Source organism: Hipposideros armiger, unplaced genomic scaffold, assembly GCF_001890085.2.
Source record: "Hipposideros armiger isolate ML-2016 unplaced genomic scaffold, ASM189008v1 scaffold_1299, whole genome shotgun sequence".
In the NCBI taxonomy this organism is placed as follows: domain Eukaryota; kingdom Metazoa; phylum Chordata; class Mammalia; order Chiroptera; family Hipposideridae; genus Hipposideros; species Hipposideros armiger.
Genome location: NW_017732649.1, coordinates 229,075 through 245,285, shown reverse-complemented (window position 1 = coordinate 245,285; position 16,211 = coordinate 229,075). Strand labels below are relative to the sequence as shown.

Below are 16,211 nucleotides of genomic sequence, written 5' to 3'. Positions count from 1 at the left end.
TTTTTTATGTTTTACAGAATATATTCTAAATTCCATCAAAAAAGAATGGAAGAACTAACTGAAGTCGGTCTGCAGAACTTTTTCAACCTTTTTCTACTGTTGGCAGCTGTTGCAGACGTGGAAGATGTAGCAAGTCATGTGTTAGACCTCCTGAATTTCCTCAAGCCTGCCTTTAAAACATCACCTCTCATTTGGAAGGGTCAGGCGGCCTTCCTTTTGATGTATACTGAGAAAAACCTGGATATTGGTGCTTTGGCTGAGAAATTTTCAGGTGATTTCCAGGAGAAAGCAAAGGAGTTCTTGGTATCTAAGAACGATGAAATGGGACAAAGACACACTCTCTGGACACTTCTTTCCATCTATATTGATGGTGTTCAAGAAGTGTTTGAGACCAGCCATTGCTTGCACGCTTCCCATGAAAAACTGCTTAATGATGGGTTTAGTATGCTTCTCCGAGCCTGTCAAGAATCTGAACTCAGGACAGTCTTGAACTTTCTACAAGCTGTTCTGGCCAGAATCAGGTATGTTTTGCAGTAATGTGTCAGTTTATTAATTTGTTTCATGTTATCACCTGTGTTGATTCTATATTAAAGTTTTCCTGTTAACATCCTCATGAAATCCAAAGGTAGAGAGAAAAGTTGGTTTTACTGCTACATTAGCATAAATCAGTGGTTTTCCAACAGGAATTCTTTAAAAGAAAGCTTATGTGCAAACACATAAAACTAAACTAACCTCAGAGCAGCCCTGGTACAGTTCCAGAGCTATGCCTTTTCACCTTTCCTTTCCGCCTCTCCTAAAAGAGTATTAGTATCTAGAGGAATGTTTCAGATAGTCTAAGCAAGACCATGAGCCCAAATCGGAGGTGGCTTTACTGAAATGTGATTTACTCTCATCAGTTTAAGTTCCAAAGCCTTAGCCAGAGTTCCTGATCAGGTAAGTATCCCCTTATCCCCCAATGTATGCTGCATTAAAGCAAGAATCTTTACACTCTCAAATTTTTGATGGATGGATAAATGGACAAGTAAGTGAATAACCAACTTCACTGGAAAAAGCTTACTAATTCTGAATCTTCTCCATGAACTGTTTGTTTTTGGTCTGGTAGAGTAGCAGATATTATACTTTCCCAAATTCAATGTGCAATTTTTAAATAACTGGTAAGTAGAATTTCCCTAAGTTTTCTGGGCAAAATTTCCATATTTCTGGTATCATTTTTGGTTAATTTATATGTTTCTGAATATACAAAATAAGAAGGAAGAGGAGGTTGCCAGTCTAAACCANAGTGAGAACTGAAATATGAAAATTGATTTAGGAAGGAGAGGATACATTTGGAAAATAAAAATTTTAAAGGCAGATGTAAAGGAATTAGTTACCTGTAGAAAGAAGAAAATATTTGGAATGTTTGGTTTTCTGGGTAAATAAATACTGAACTCTTCAATGAAGATAGAAAATGAAAATGGAAAACTTACAAGTCAATTACAAGTTTAGGTTTGTACATAACAGAGCTTCTTAAAAAATGAGAAAAATCCCATTCTCTGAAGCTTAATGTCAGGCTGATTGGAGGAATGACCAAATCTAGTTCTGATGCAGAATGTGCACAAGATGAGGCTAGGTAAGTATCTTATCATAACTGAAAGCAGGGGAAGGCATCACAGTAAGCTGGAGTCATGGCAAAAGGACACAGGAGCCAACTTAAAGGAGTTCCCATTGCTCAATGCTGGGTAAATTTGAGCATAAGAAATAATAGTGACTGCTGTGGATTAAAACATATTAAATATGTTTAAATCCTTGAGTTTATGATGCTTTTGGAAAAGTTATTCTGAAAAAAACCCCCAAAAAACCCTTGTTCTAAAAACTGTAAATAAAGGAAAATATAAACTATATTTAGAGTAACCAGATTTCTGATGAGCTAATTTAGAAGGAATGATAGAATTAGGAGATCACTAATTTGTATATCTGATGAAATAAGCCATCTGGGTAGTGATCATCAGTGGCTGCTGAAACTGTTAAGTGAAAGACTGGTGGGGACCCCGAAAATGAACAGATCAGGCTGACAACGTGATCAACCGGAACATCACAAAAAAGAGTGACAGAACTTATGTGCCTCTTTACTAATTGCAAAAGGAGGTACCTAGCAATACCATTCAAAGATTCTTACCAAAAAACCTGACCTAAATCTGATCAGTCCTCTAGATCCAGCTATCAACTTATAGAAAAGATAGTAGATAAAAGAATACATACATTAGGTGACACTAGGAAGATACAAGCAGTTAAGTCCAGAATATAGGAAATCCTACCCAATAAATGACAGGATATAAAAATAAATGGTATGACAAAAGGTTGGGAAACTTAAAGAATAAATGAGTTTTACATGCAATGTATAGATCTTATTTGTAACCTAATTTGGACAAACCAACTGTTAAAAAGACATTTGGAGGGATAAACCAGGACGTTGAATACCTCTTGATGTTCTGTGCTTTTATGAAATTATTTTGGGGAATATGTGGTAATGACTGTGTAACTTCTGTGATTAAGATGAATCAAACTTTTACTGAGCTAATTGGGATTTGCAGTATTTTTATTTACTCAGGGACTTCACGCTTGTTTCCTGTCTTTTTTGCTTTTAGAATAGCTCTTTCAGTACTTCGTGGCTTCCTTTGAAAGGCCTTACAAATATTATTAAGTCACCCTTGTCTATGCTAGAAATGGTGAAGACCTGCTGTTGTGATAAACAAGATGATGACCTGTGTAAATNAAAGAAGAGGTCATTACAATATATAGAAAGACGTAGTCCATTCTCTAGTAATCTTTCAATTTTGTCATGCCTTGATTGCATCAAATTAGATTTTATAAGTAGTGTAGGACTACTTGCTGGAGTTCTTGAAACCAATTTTGTGGGGTGCAGTAGGTGGTCATAAAGAATAAATAATATGTTTGGATAGAGTGATCAGTTTGATTACATCTGTTTTCCCTCATTGAGGTAAATTAAAATCTGACCGTGCTCATGGGCTTTGACTTGATCTCCAACAGTGAAAGAGGTCATTTGCAATATTTAAAAAAAAAAAAAAGTTCCACATATAGAGCAGTCTTCAAATAAAATTGGTAAGCACTCCACTGTAGTTTTAGTTAAGCAAATAATGTTCCAAATCTTTTTCTAGCCAGAGGATTTTCCAGAAACATTGAGCTTTGTTAGTAAAGAAAGTATATATTTAATTTTACTTACGTAGGTACAGTTGAATATTTAAGTGTTTGCTTTAAAAATAGTTTTTTGAGGTAATCCTATTTAATATTTGTGAATGTTAACAGTAAGCATTTATTCTACCTCTAAAACAGCATTATTGTTTTCATATGAAAAGGAAGATTTTTAGTTTTATGCTGCCTACTTTTTAAAGCCTCATTATTTTCTAAGATCACAGAAAGAATTTGCTAGTAAGGGTCATGGAATGGTGTTAAAAGAATTCTTAAGCAAGCCTAATATTTTTAAAATATTATTTTCAAAGAAGTTGGAGGATCTAAGGCTATAAAAACAACTTAGAATGTGATTAGATCTGAATAATGTAGGACAATAATCTCCTAATTACTAATTAAAAATCATTGTGCTTCTTGGACAGAAGGATCTTGACTAGGATATTGAAGTTCAGCTTTCTTTATTCCATCCTAAAAAGAAATCTAATCAGGCAGACTAACAGTTGCTATTCAGGTTTCAAATAATTTTTTTTTTCTTATGATTTCTGATAGGTACATTGGTTATGTATAAGGAAATGAACCCCCACTTGTCAAATTGCCTTTTTTATAGAATAAGCTAAAAGAGTAAATGTCATTTTTAGTTCAGTAAAAGAATTTGATGTATGAAATAACCCAAATTTAATATGTCTAAATTTGTTCTTTCAGAATAAAGATAGGAAGACATTCTTTAAAAAAGGTACAAAGCTGATGAGAAGCAGGCACTATGGAATATTCTATGGTAGCTTTCTTCATTAAATAGTGTATACACACACGGCTGAGGTAGACACCCCACAGGGCCTTGTGAAAAATGCAGAAGTTGCATAGCACAGACTCTGGATGGAGACAGCTTGTGGTACAAAGGCCCACAGGTCTTCTGGTTTATTAGAAACTCCTTAATCAGAGGGCATGGATTTAGGTGTCGTTAATCAACCCTCTTGGTTTAGATAGAATTTGACCTTAACACTCCCAAAATGGAAATATATCGGCTTAAGATACAATACTATGAACATGTTGGGTTTTTCACCATCGAAAGAGGCAACATTTGGCCTAAAAAATTACATTTCTTTCTTGCAGATACCAAAATGATCGCTATCCCTGTGCAAGCATTGTACTTAGCATTTAATTACATTCTCCCACTTAATGTTTATGACCATCTTACGAAGTTCTATTTTACACATTAAGAAATGGGGTCCCAGAGGGGTTAAGGAGCTTGTCCAGGTTTGCACAGGAAGTGGCAGAGCTGGGAATTGAATCTTCATATGTGTTTTATTCACTGTGTGCTCCCTCAAAACATTTGACTTTGGAGGATTCTTAATAAAACTTTTTTTTTTTTTCATTATTTCCATTTTAAAACTTCTTTGCTGCTATGTTTGACTAGTAACCCCTTTTGGTTTCTAAATCTGTTTGGGGGATACTTCAATTTTCCATACTATTTTCTTTCTTTTTTTTTTTTTCCTCTCCAATAAGTGTGTGATGGGAAAATATAAGGTAGGAAGAAATGAATATACTCAAGTGTTCTAAGATATTCCTTCCCATTGTATTTCAGCCTTAATTTTTCTTATGAATTNTGTGGATAATATTTAATTTCCTGCACAGATATTTATTTTGGGTTTTGTTTTATACTGTTCAACTGTGATTTTAAAAAATTGCTATAAGTGAATTGCTATAAGTGAATATGAAAAATTATGTATAACTTGTGTTGCCAAAATTATAGGGCAGTTTTAACAGAGGGTTTGAGGTCAACGTGTGACCAAGAGTGGTGCAGTAATGCGTAGGTCTTTATCGTTGCTGGCATAGTTTAGGCACTGACATCTTTTAAATTTCTGAAGCTGGTGTAGTAATTTGCACACAGTTCTTCAATAAGACTGATTACGGTATATCATAAGAGAGGCCGTGACTTGCATAGTTTAGTTTTGTTCCATCAATCTTTAGCACTGTCGAGGCAGATATTGTTAAGACAGACTTACCTTTAGTTTGGGATCTTTTGAGGAAGGGCCCCAAAGATCATTCAGGATTGTTCACCTTAAAAAGAAAGAAGGGAGGCAGGGAGAGAAAGCACGAGAAAAAGTCCTGTAGGTATTTGATGATAGAGATGTGTTCCTCATTCCTTAATCCAAAATCTAGAACGTCATTGAAAATCTTTTCATAGGAGTCTTTTGGGGATGCTATAATATTATTACTATTAATATCATTAGAAAGTTCAAAGACATTTTGAATAGTTGTTAAAAATTAAAGCATAGGCTTTCTTTCTTTCCTTTTCTTTCCTTTTAAGTTAAGAACACAGCTAAATTCCTTGAATTTTGGTTTAGATAAGGAAGATGGGTTTCATAGATTGATGATATTTATTCCTGGCTGTATCCCTGACGAGGGAAAGAATGAAATGCTTTACTTTAGCAATCTCTTCTGTTTTCAAATTCAGGTGGGAATAAGGGACTGGTCTTTGCATAAATATGTGTGTAGGACGTGTGAGTGTGTGTGTTGAACTGGGTAATAGTTTTATAACTGTATGGCAGAGAAATTATAGGTAGGAAGGAACTAAGATCACTGATTAAAGGGAGAAGAGGCTCCCTCTAGGCTGTTAAGAAATAATAACTTCATATGCCACTTTCTGCTAACTGGAGCTGATGGCTCACCAGAGCATTCTTTATTGCTGATTAAGTAGCATTATGAAAATACTGACTTGGTTATGTTAACTAAATGCCTCCATATTTAAAACTTCGAATGTCAAATAGTTTTAGCAGTCATCTTTAACATTTTGCATTACCTTTCTGGAATCACATTTCTGGCTCTCACTTTGCTGTTATTTGAGGTTAATATAAAAATGCCAGTCTTTCATTTGTGGAGTTAGGTGTAGCCAAAAGCTTTTCTTTAATTATATCCATTCATGCTGCTATAGTTAAGGGTCTGTCAGCATTTCCATTTTAAACTTCCATTTTCAGGGTTTTATAACACAGCTATGAAAATTAGCTCTGGGCAAAAGCTTGACATACAAGGCCTCGTGAGATTCTCCCTCCTCCACATCCCCCGTTTTCATTTTCACTGAAGTGAGGGTGAGTGATTTCAAAATGCCTTTTGGCAGCTGCAAATATCATTTGGAGTTTAAAAAAGAAACAATAAATTTTCAGGCTTTGTACCTGTTTGTTCTACCACTTAAGGGAGGTTGTGGACTTATGAATTTAAGCCAAATGGATATTGATCAACTGACATCCTGTTTTGTATTAAACAAGAGCCTAGTTTCAAAGAAGTCTAAAGGCAGTTGAAAATTTACCTAAAATGTTAAATGTTGAGGCTAAGAAATAGTTCAGAAGGGATTACCTTGTTTTGAAACTCTTATGTACTCAAGTACAACTCCTTGAAAGATTAAAACTCTTTTCCCTGGCTTCAAAATACATTTTGAAAATACATGTATTTTTAAATCCCTTTTCTTCTCTTTCCATGAGCCTAGAAGGTTATCTATTTGTTATACATCTGTTTTGACATTTGGGATGGGTATGTGTGAGTGTGTGCGCACGCACGCACTAGAACCGCGTTTATTATTTCTCTCAAATCTTTTCCATGCTCGATAGTGCTAGTTATTTTAACCTTTATTTGTATGGTATCATTTATTCTAAATAAAAAATTTGTTTACATCTTTCCTTCAGCGAGAGAACTGGGGGCTGTCCAGGTAGAGAAGAAGGTAGTACAGAGGAAATAGTCTCGTGGGGTTCTGGCTGTATGCCAAATAATTTACGTGGTTTTTCAGGAAAAATAGAAAGGATACTCTTGACAGCACGCATGCCTTTTCCTCCTTTTGTTATTGAATGTATGTCTTCAATGTATGTAATGTATTTGTTATTGAATGCATTAGTATGAATGGGTAACAGCTTTTAATTCTTGAAGAATACTTTATTACAAAAACAAATTTGAAACCGGGTGACTTTTTGAAATAGTCGAATCTTGAGTTATTTGCATATAGTTTGCTCAGTGTGTTCTGGATTGCCTAGAATATCTGCTAATCTGCAGCTTCATCATCGTATGTGTATGACATGATTTGATGCAGATTTTGGTTTGATTTGATGCAAATTTTAGGGCAGCGTGTTAATAATTTGGGAGAGGGAGCATATGAGTATGCTTCACAGAAAAATGTATTTCTACTTTTTATTTGAAAAATCAAACAATTATGTTGCCTACTAGGAGTGATCTATATACCAGTTTCGGTTGCTTCCGAGAAAGCGTAAGCATCCTAAGGGAATGCCATATAAATCTTAGTATTTTGGGAATATATAAAATGTAAAGATTTCTTTCATCATTAAATATTTCATATCTTTCAACTGAGATTTTACATGTATGCTATGGGTATTTCAACCTCATTTACTCTTTACCAGGCTTGAATTTTACAAAGTGTGTTTGCTGTATTTATATTTATTTACTATATTTATATATATATATATATAGATAGTAAGCACACTTTGTATTACATATTTATAAATTTATGCAATAATGTAACCTACTCACCCTATTAGAAATGTTTGTGCAGGTGTTTTTGCTACTTTGCTGAAACATATGTTATCTACTCAATGTTCCATGTAAAGGAATTAATATTTGGGTCATTTATTTAGTCTCCAGCTAGATCTGGTACAAAGATATGAATTCTCTTTGCATAAGCACAAAGTCAGTCTTTTAAAATATTGTAAGGGAAAACTTAATGTGTCCAAATTTCAGCTTTATTGGTAAAATGAGAATAATAGCACATACCTCACTAGGGTATTTTGAAGATTAAACGCAATAGTGAATATAAAGGGTTAGCACAGTGCCTACCTGGCACATTAGTAAGTGTTCAATAAATGTTAGATGTCGCTATTATTATCAGTATTATTTTCAGAAGAATCCATATCATAATCATTTCTTTATACTACATTTTATGCCTGGCAATCTCATTGGATGTGTATGTATGTGTTGGGACTTATCTAGGATGGTACTTAACCCATTCCTAATATAACCTTTAGCATAGAGGCCATTCAATAAATGCTTTTTTTTTTTTTTTTTAAGATTTTATTGGGGAATTGGGGGAGGGGAACAGACAAGTTGCTGTTCTTTTGTTCCTCAGGCTAGTTGTGGAGGATGTTGCTTCACTGGCCCATGTTGATATTATCATTGCGCTCTTCCCGGGTGAGGCAGTTACTCACCGGCCATTGGACGGCTGCTCACAGCGGCTCACAGCAGCTCACACCTGCTGCCGACCAGCCTCACTGCAGCCAACGCTGACCAGCCCCACTGCAGCCAACGCCGTCACCGGGGGCTCACGGCAGCCCAGCTCCAGGTTGAGCTGTTGTTCACCATCTTAGCTATAGAGGGTGCAGTGTCACTGGCACTAATGTAGGATCCGAACCGGGGCCCTGCTGCTCAGAGCTGGTGTCCCAAGCCAACTCTTAAAATGCTTTTTGATGTGTAAATAAAACAGATTACTTAACAGCAAAGCCAGGTTTGTAGGGAATATAAACTTTGCCTCACAATTATAGAACTGTTAGAAATTGTGATTCTGCGTTACTAAAATGGTAAAGAGCTGCTGTAGGAAAAGAAAATTTTTTGAAGGTAGAAGAGTGACATTTATGTATGTCCTTACTTTCTCTGTATATCCAGTTGCTTGAGAGAATTGTTTTTAATGTCTCCTTTGAAGGATCTCCCCTCTCATTCCTATTCTCACTACCTTTGCCTTAATTTTTAGACCACTATGAATGTTTGCCTAATCTCTCTACCTCCAGTGCCTTCCTTCCTCAGACCATCTCTTTTTTGAACAGCTTTATTGAGATACATCACTTAAACGATTAACGCACTGACCAGCTTTATTAAGATATAATTCACATACCATGCATTTCAGTGTATCAACAGTTGTACAACCATCACCACAATTGTAGAACAGTCTGTCACCCTAAAAAGAAACCCTGTACCCATGAGCAGTCACTCCCCTTTTTCCCCGACCCAACCCCCGCATCTCTAGCAACCAATAATCTACTTTCTATCTCCATAGATTTGCCTGTCCTGGACCTTTCAGAACAATGGAATCATACATGTCTGTCATCTTTAATGACTAGTTTCTCTCACTTAGAATTATGAGTTCAACATTTACCCATATTGTAGCATGTATTGGCACTTCATTTCGTTTTATTGCCATATAATCCATTGTATGACTATACCACATTTTATTTATCCATTCCATTAGTTGATGGACATTGGTTTGTTTCCACTTTGGGGCTATTGTGAATAATGCTGTTATGAACATACATTACAAGTTTTGTGTGGACATATTTTAATTTTTCTTGGGTATATACTGAGGAGTAGAATTGCTGGATCATATGGTAACACTTTGTAACCTTTGGAGGAAATGCCCAACTGTTTCCAGTGCACCATTTTATATTCCCACCTATAACATATAAGGATTGCAATTTCTCCACATCCCCGCCAATGCTTGTTGCTAAGTGTCTTTCTGACTATAGTGATCTTGGTGGGTATGAGGTGGCATCTCACTGTGGCTTTGATTTGCGTTTCCCTGGTGTTGGTCATGTGCTTTTCATATACTTATTGATCATTATGTCTTCTTTGGAGAAATATCTATTTGAATCCTTTGCTCATTTTTAAATTGGGTTGTCTTTTTGTTGTTGAACTTTAAGAATGCTTTACATTTTCTAGATACAAGTCCCTCATCAGATGTGATTCACAAATATTTTCACCTGTTCTGTGGGTTTTCTTTTCATTTTCTTGATGTTGTCCTTTGCAGTGTAAATTTTTTTAAATTTTAGTGAAATCCTGTTTATTTTTCTTTTATTGCTCATGCTCATCTCATACTCTCTTGCCACATTTCCCTTCTTGGAGATACAAGTCTGCGTATATCATTCTGTGTTTTAACACCTTTAGTGACATCCTAATGGACACAGAAAATTTCAGATTCCTTGTCATGGTCTTCAGAGTCATCCACAGCCTGACTTTACCTATGCCTGCAGCTTTTTCTTATGATTCCCCTTTACTCTCGTCAGATGGAACTACTAGTTCTCAAGAAATTTCCCAGTCTTTCTTACCTTTGTCTATGTTTTCCTGTCAGAGCTAGGTTCAGGCCAGATCTGAGGACTGAATAAGCTAAAGTTATGTGATAACCAATCACTAGAAAAGGGTTACATATAGGGAATGAAAGTCACAGTCAAAATCAGAAGTCAGAAATGGTCAGTGGTGGTCCAAGTAGGTACAGAGGTCTGGTGGCGGAGTGCAGAAAAGGAAAAAAAGGAAACCAAACACAGAACAAAAGACTTACCCAGAAGGGCTTGGGGGAAGGAAAAGGCGATTGTAGAAGTTAAAACTATTTAGATCAGAGCTAGAGATGGACTCAGAGAGCATCATATATGGGAAGAGCCAGAATTCCAGACAGCAATAGACAATTCCACAGCAGCAAGTTGCGCATTTGCCTCTGCTTCCTAAGGAGCCCCTGGCAGTGTCTGAGAGTTGCCACTGTCCCAGCCTATTATATACAGCAGGAGCTTTAGGGTCAATAAACCTGAGCTCAAATCACCTCCCGCCCACCCTACCCTACTCACTGGCAGGACAGTTGTGAGAAGTAACTTCATCTTTTCTAAGCTTCAGCTGCACCTTTATGAAGCCATACCCGCCTTCTTAGGCTTTGTGTGAGTACCTGCTTAGACCCTGCTGTCCGTACACACTAGCTGTGTGTGGCAGTTTAGGTTAATGACTATAAAATGCAAAATGCAACTCCTCCTTCCCATTAGTTGCATGTGAGGCACTCAGCACCTACACGTAGTTAGCGGGTACTGTGTAGTGGACAGCAGACCTGGTGGACAGCGCTGACTTAGAAGCTGAACCTATATCCAGGACGTGGGCCATAATAATCTCAATGCATGTTCATTTTCTTCATTTTGATGTGAACAATATTATTCTTTATTCTAAACTTCTCTTGAAATGTATGCTTGTCCCCAACCTTGAATAATCTCTTCTGTTTGAATTTCCTTAACACTTTCTAATGTCCTTTATTGCTTCCTATGTTGCGTTCTAATGGTTTTGTTTTACAGAAGATACATTTTCATTAAACAAATTATTATTTAAGAAATCCAACTGATATTTATGTATATCTACTGTAATAGCAGGCATTATTATAGGCACTTGGGATAAATCGGCAAACCAGTTAAGTACAGCATGTATAGTATTCACTCATGTATTTATTACATGAGAGATACACTGAGAAAATGGAGAAAGGTACTTAGGTAAGTGTTTATTTAAACCATCACCTTTTCACCATTTCATATTGTACTATTTAAATTGTTCAATATTATTTGATAATGATTTATGCTTGTCCCCCAATTTTTCCTGCTTATCCAACAATTCTAGCCAATATCCAGCATGAAAGTAGACAGTAGTGTCTGTGCAGCCAGGCTGTAGATTTAATACATAACCTGAATTTTGCTTCCATGTTTATTGCCACCTAAACACGGGCAGAAGGAATCTCTAGAGAGATGACAGGAGTCCATTTTTCTTAATCAATTGAAAGGTTTTTGGTGTTACTGAAAGATAAAACTTGTGTTTACTCTAGTTGAAATTTTTTGAACTACTTTTATTATTTTATTTTGCCAATTCTGTAGTTATCACCAAATTATTTTCCCACTGAAATACGGTGACATATGGAGTAAGTGGACCTTTGAGCTTTTTAACTTGCTTTTGAGAATTTCAAGAGCCTCTCCATCAAGGCTGAGTCCACAGGAACATTTTGAATCTAAAAGTAGAAATCATCTGTATTTGGATTGGGTTAAAAGCGAGGTACAATAATACCTTGGTTGGCGAGCATAATTTGTTCTGAAAACAAACTACTCTATTGCAAGACATTGCTCGTTTACCACGTTAAAATGTATTAGAAATGTGTTTGCTCGTCTTGCGGAACACTCGCAAACCACGTTACTCGCAATCCAAGGTTTTACTGTATTTGGAAAAGAGAGCTGAAATAAAGGAGTAGAGGAAATAATCAGTAAAATAAGACAATTTCCCAGAATGAAAGATTCCTTATTGAAAAGGGCCTATTGGGTGACTCCAACACAACGTAAGAAAACAGACTGGCAGCCAGGCACATCTGTGTAAAATTTAGATTGTTGGGTACAAAGAAAAGGTACCATTTTCCATGGACTTTTTTAGCCTTCCCTACCTTTCTTAGTCTTCTCATTTGGTATTTTCTGTGCCTCTAGTCTCATTATCTCCACTTATACTTTAGGTCAAAATTAAAGAAATGACTGGCATTTTATATTAGATTTTCTTTCCAAGATTACTCCTATTATTTTCAAGAAGTAGGTGAAGGGAGCTTTCTGACTTCTGATTCACAGGCCTCGAAGTTACTAAAAATCTGTTTTTTTCTGAGATGAAACAATAAAGCCACCTCTCATAGTTAGAGAAGAAAAACAGGGAAGGTAAGGGCGGAGAAAACACTTTCAAATAGAAATTGGGATGCAGAACAGTGGGATTAAAGGACAAGGACAAAAGAAATATACTCTGTCAAGGAAACATTTCGTTCTTTTGAAAGTGGATCAGCTCAGTTGTTTAGGGAATAGAAGTGCCATGATTATTTCCTGTACCAGCCCTGGAATGTTTCTCTTTAGCAAATGGTAATAAATCAAAAGATGTTGGGGTGAGGCGGAAGCTACTTTCCTCAATCTTATTTATGTCGCTGTGGTTCCTTGTCTGCACCCCATGGTTCACTGTAGGTATGGAGACCACCCAGATCTTTGAAGCTTTGGATGAAATTCAGCAATGAGTTTGTGGGAAGGCATTGCCACTGTGCTCTTTCATGGCACCACACAGTGCTATGTTTCTTAAACCAAAGACATGTTGTCATAATAAATATATTGAAGACTGGTAAATCTCAGTCTTGACAGGATTGCTAAAGTTAACTGTTTTCCAACTATAAAATGGGTAAAAAGACCTGAAACTGTGATTTCAATAAGTGGACCTAGTCTAAAGAAACTTAGTGAGATGAACTGCCATTGCGGCTCTGGTTATAAAGGGGAGTACTCAGAGTAAGAAAATGAGGAAACCATAATAATTGAAGCCTTTCTGTCTAATAAGTGTAGTACAGGAAAATACTAGATATATTTTTTAATGATGTGATGTGTCAGTGAGGGAAGGAAACCGATCTCTTAATTATCGTGTTAATTTTTTTGGATTAGTAAGACCTTAGAAGGCACTATAAATTGTGGGAAAAGTAGATTTATTATAGTTTAAAAGTATTTCTAGCTATCCTCACCATCTTCTGGCAATTACCCTGAAGTTATTTTCTTTAAGATGTATTTCTTAGAAAACATCAGAGTACAGTTTTGTTTTATGCTAGGAATTCACTTTTGCCACCATCTGGCCTGTAAGGAACAATTCCTTACCTTTCTCCATCTACCTTATAGAGAAGGCGAGTAATTGCTCTATTTCAAATTTTATTTATATTTTAACAATATTAAGAACAAATATAAGGAGTGAAAGTAGTATTTGGAACTCTTAATTTCAATTGTTTCTTCTTTACCTTACAAGATATATATTTTTCTCTCTTTAGGATATCTCTTGTCAGATTTAAGGCTTATTTAAAATGAAAAGAAAGCCGGAGCAATTTTCTTTATTCCATTTCAGTCTCCTAAGGCCTGTTTCCCCCTGGTGAGCTCATAGCAACAGGGGGGTTTAAGGGAATTCAGCTTTCTGCAAATTAATGTCTCACATCATGAAAATTCAGGACTTTTTTTTTTTTATCTTGAAAAGTAATACAGTGAGTGCGAGTATTATTTCTTGCCAGCGGGTGGAAGATGAATGATTTTGTCACAGTTTTACTGCTTGATGAGCAGTGTCCTGAGGGTCAGGCTTAAGTCTGTGTCACTATGCTGCTCATTACTCTTGAGCTAAATAAGGGCTGATTGGATCTAAATTGCCTAGCACATGGGCCACAGATGAGCTCAGTGAGCAGGGGATGACCTGCTATTCAGGCTGGGAGTAACCCCGGTGTGCAAATGCAGCATTAGAACACCGTGGGAGAATGAGAGGCTACCGGCTGCTGCCAGCAAAAGAAATCGAAATGTAAAAACTCTTTGATGCTGTGATGTTAGAATTTGAAATGTAGGAAGTGACAGGTTGATGGTACTTATCAGCTTTGGCTGGATTAGAGAACAGTGTCATCTTGCTTATATAATGACAGCAGAATGAAGCCAGCAGCTAACTGCTGTGCAGACGAGAGCCTATGCTGTTGCCACAGCCAGTCGCTGCTGCCTCCTACTGGCAGTTTTCCTGGAAACCAGTGAAAGATAATGAAGAAAAGAGCCTCCTTCCTCTGTAGACTTCCAGGAATTTGCAACTCTTTGGTCCTGAAAAGTTGCCAGTAATAGGATGCAAAGGAAATGGTATTATAGAGCCTACTTAATAGTAAGTTGCTTTAAAAAAAAGTCATGATTAGGAAATTGGTTGTTCTAGAATTTTCTAGTTCACCAAGAGTTAATCCATTTATGAAATGAAACTACCCAGGGCAAGAGACTCCAGTATACTCTGCCTGGAATAGTGTGCTTTCAGGGGGCCTCCGTTGGGTGGGTTGACCTCTCAATTATGTATTTTTATCAATAACATCATTTTACTAACAACTAATCTTCAGAATCTATCAACAGACTACCAACCACAGTGTTAGCACAGTTTGAAGATACCTGATAAAAATACAAAGTGAAAAACGCCTGTGATTATGTAGCTTATGCTACATAAACCTCCCTCATAGGAAGGGGGTGGGATGGAAGGAAAAGATTTCTTTCAGAAGTCAAATGATTTAAAAAAACAAAACCCGAGCCCTATGATATGAGACCGCTTTTGTTTCATTTTATTTCTGCAGTTATAATTAAAAAAACCCCTCAATATTAGGTTATTGTATGTTTGTGATATAAAATTTATAAAATGTAGACAGATTTTTTTCTATGTATCTCACCATGAGGAGAGAATTATTGATATTTTGTTATAACCTTCTAGATTTGTCCTATTTGTATACATTTTTTAATACCAGAATTGGGGTTAAATATTGTTTAGTGGCCTACTTTTTTAACTTAATATATCATCAAAGACTTCGTATCAGTGACATCTACAACGTTATTTTTGATGGCTTTGTAATATTTCATTGTGTGAATATGCCATAGTTTACTTGACCATTTCTTACTGGTTAAAACTACACTGTTTTGAAATTTTCACTATCAGATGCAAAACTGTGATGAATGTCTTTATGTGTATCTTGTCAGAGTCCGTGGGAACTGTTGTGTAAATTGTGTGCTGCCCAACTCCATAGGTGCCATTTATAACATTATAAATGAGGCTTTGATCTTCATAGACATATTTGATTATATGTGGAAGGTGTGTGTGTGTGTGTGTGTGTGTGTGTGTGTGTGTATTAATGATTTGAATTAAAATACAGAATCTTAGATATAATTTTTTTTAAAAATTGGGAGCCATGGTTTAATTATGTTCAGTTTTTATACATGCACATATATATAGAATTACATTGCATCCTACAGAAGCAAATTTTTAACTAGTAGAAAACCTTAGATTAGAAAAATTAAAAAAAATGTTTCCTTTAGAGCAAAACTGTAGTTCTGTATGTTGAAAACATAGTGATGGAAAGCTTCTAGAGTTTGGGGTGAAATGAAAGGTAATAGGGTTAATTTACCTTTCATCTCGGAATTGAAAAAAAGAATTTTCCTGCATTTGTCCGTAAGGTTCCCTACTATTTTCTTTAAGCCCCTTTTTTCTTACTATTATTATCAAATATAAAGTAGTTTTTAATATAATTTCTAAAGCACTTGAAGGCTTTAGAGAGAGTTTTTAATGCATCTCTTTTTATTTGTATATTATCAAAATTCATGTATCCTCTAAAGAATGTAAATACTACAAAAATGTAAAAATGTATGCTGCAGAAAATAAAAGTCGCTCTCCTCCTAAACTCTCCTCCACAAAGGGAACCACTTTTA

The 16,211-nt window shown here is 35.9% G+C and overlaps 1 protein-coding gene across 1 annotated transcript in view; it reads left to right on the top strand.

Moving 5' to 3' along the window:
* The window catches only part of MMS22L (MMS22 like, DNA repair protein), a 132,348-nt gene that overhangs the window by 35,433 nt on the left and 80,704 nt on the right, over window positions 1-16,211 (top strand). The window contains exon 13 of the mRNA XM_019633381.1: window positions 18-521. Coding sequence (XP_019488926.1) covers window positions 18-521 — 504 coding nt within the window. The remainder of the gene's footprint in view (window positions 1-17; window positions 522-16,211) is intronic.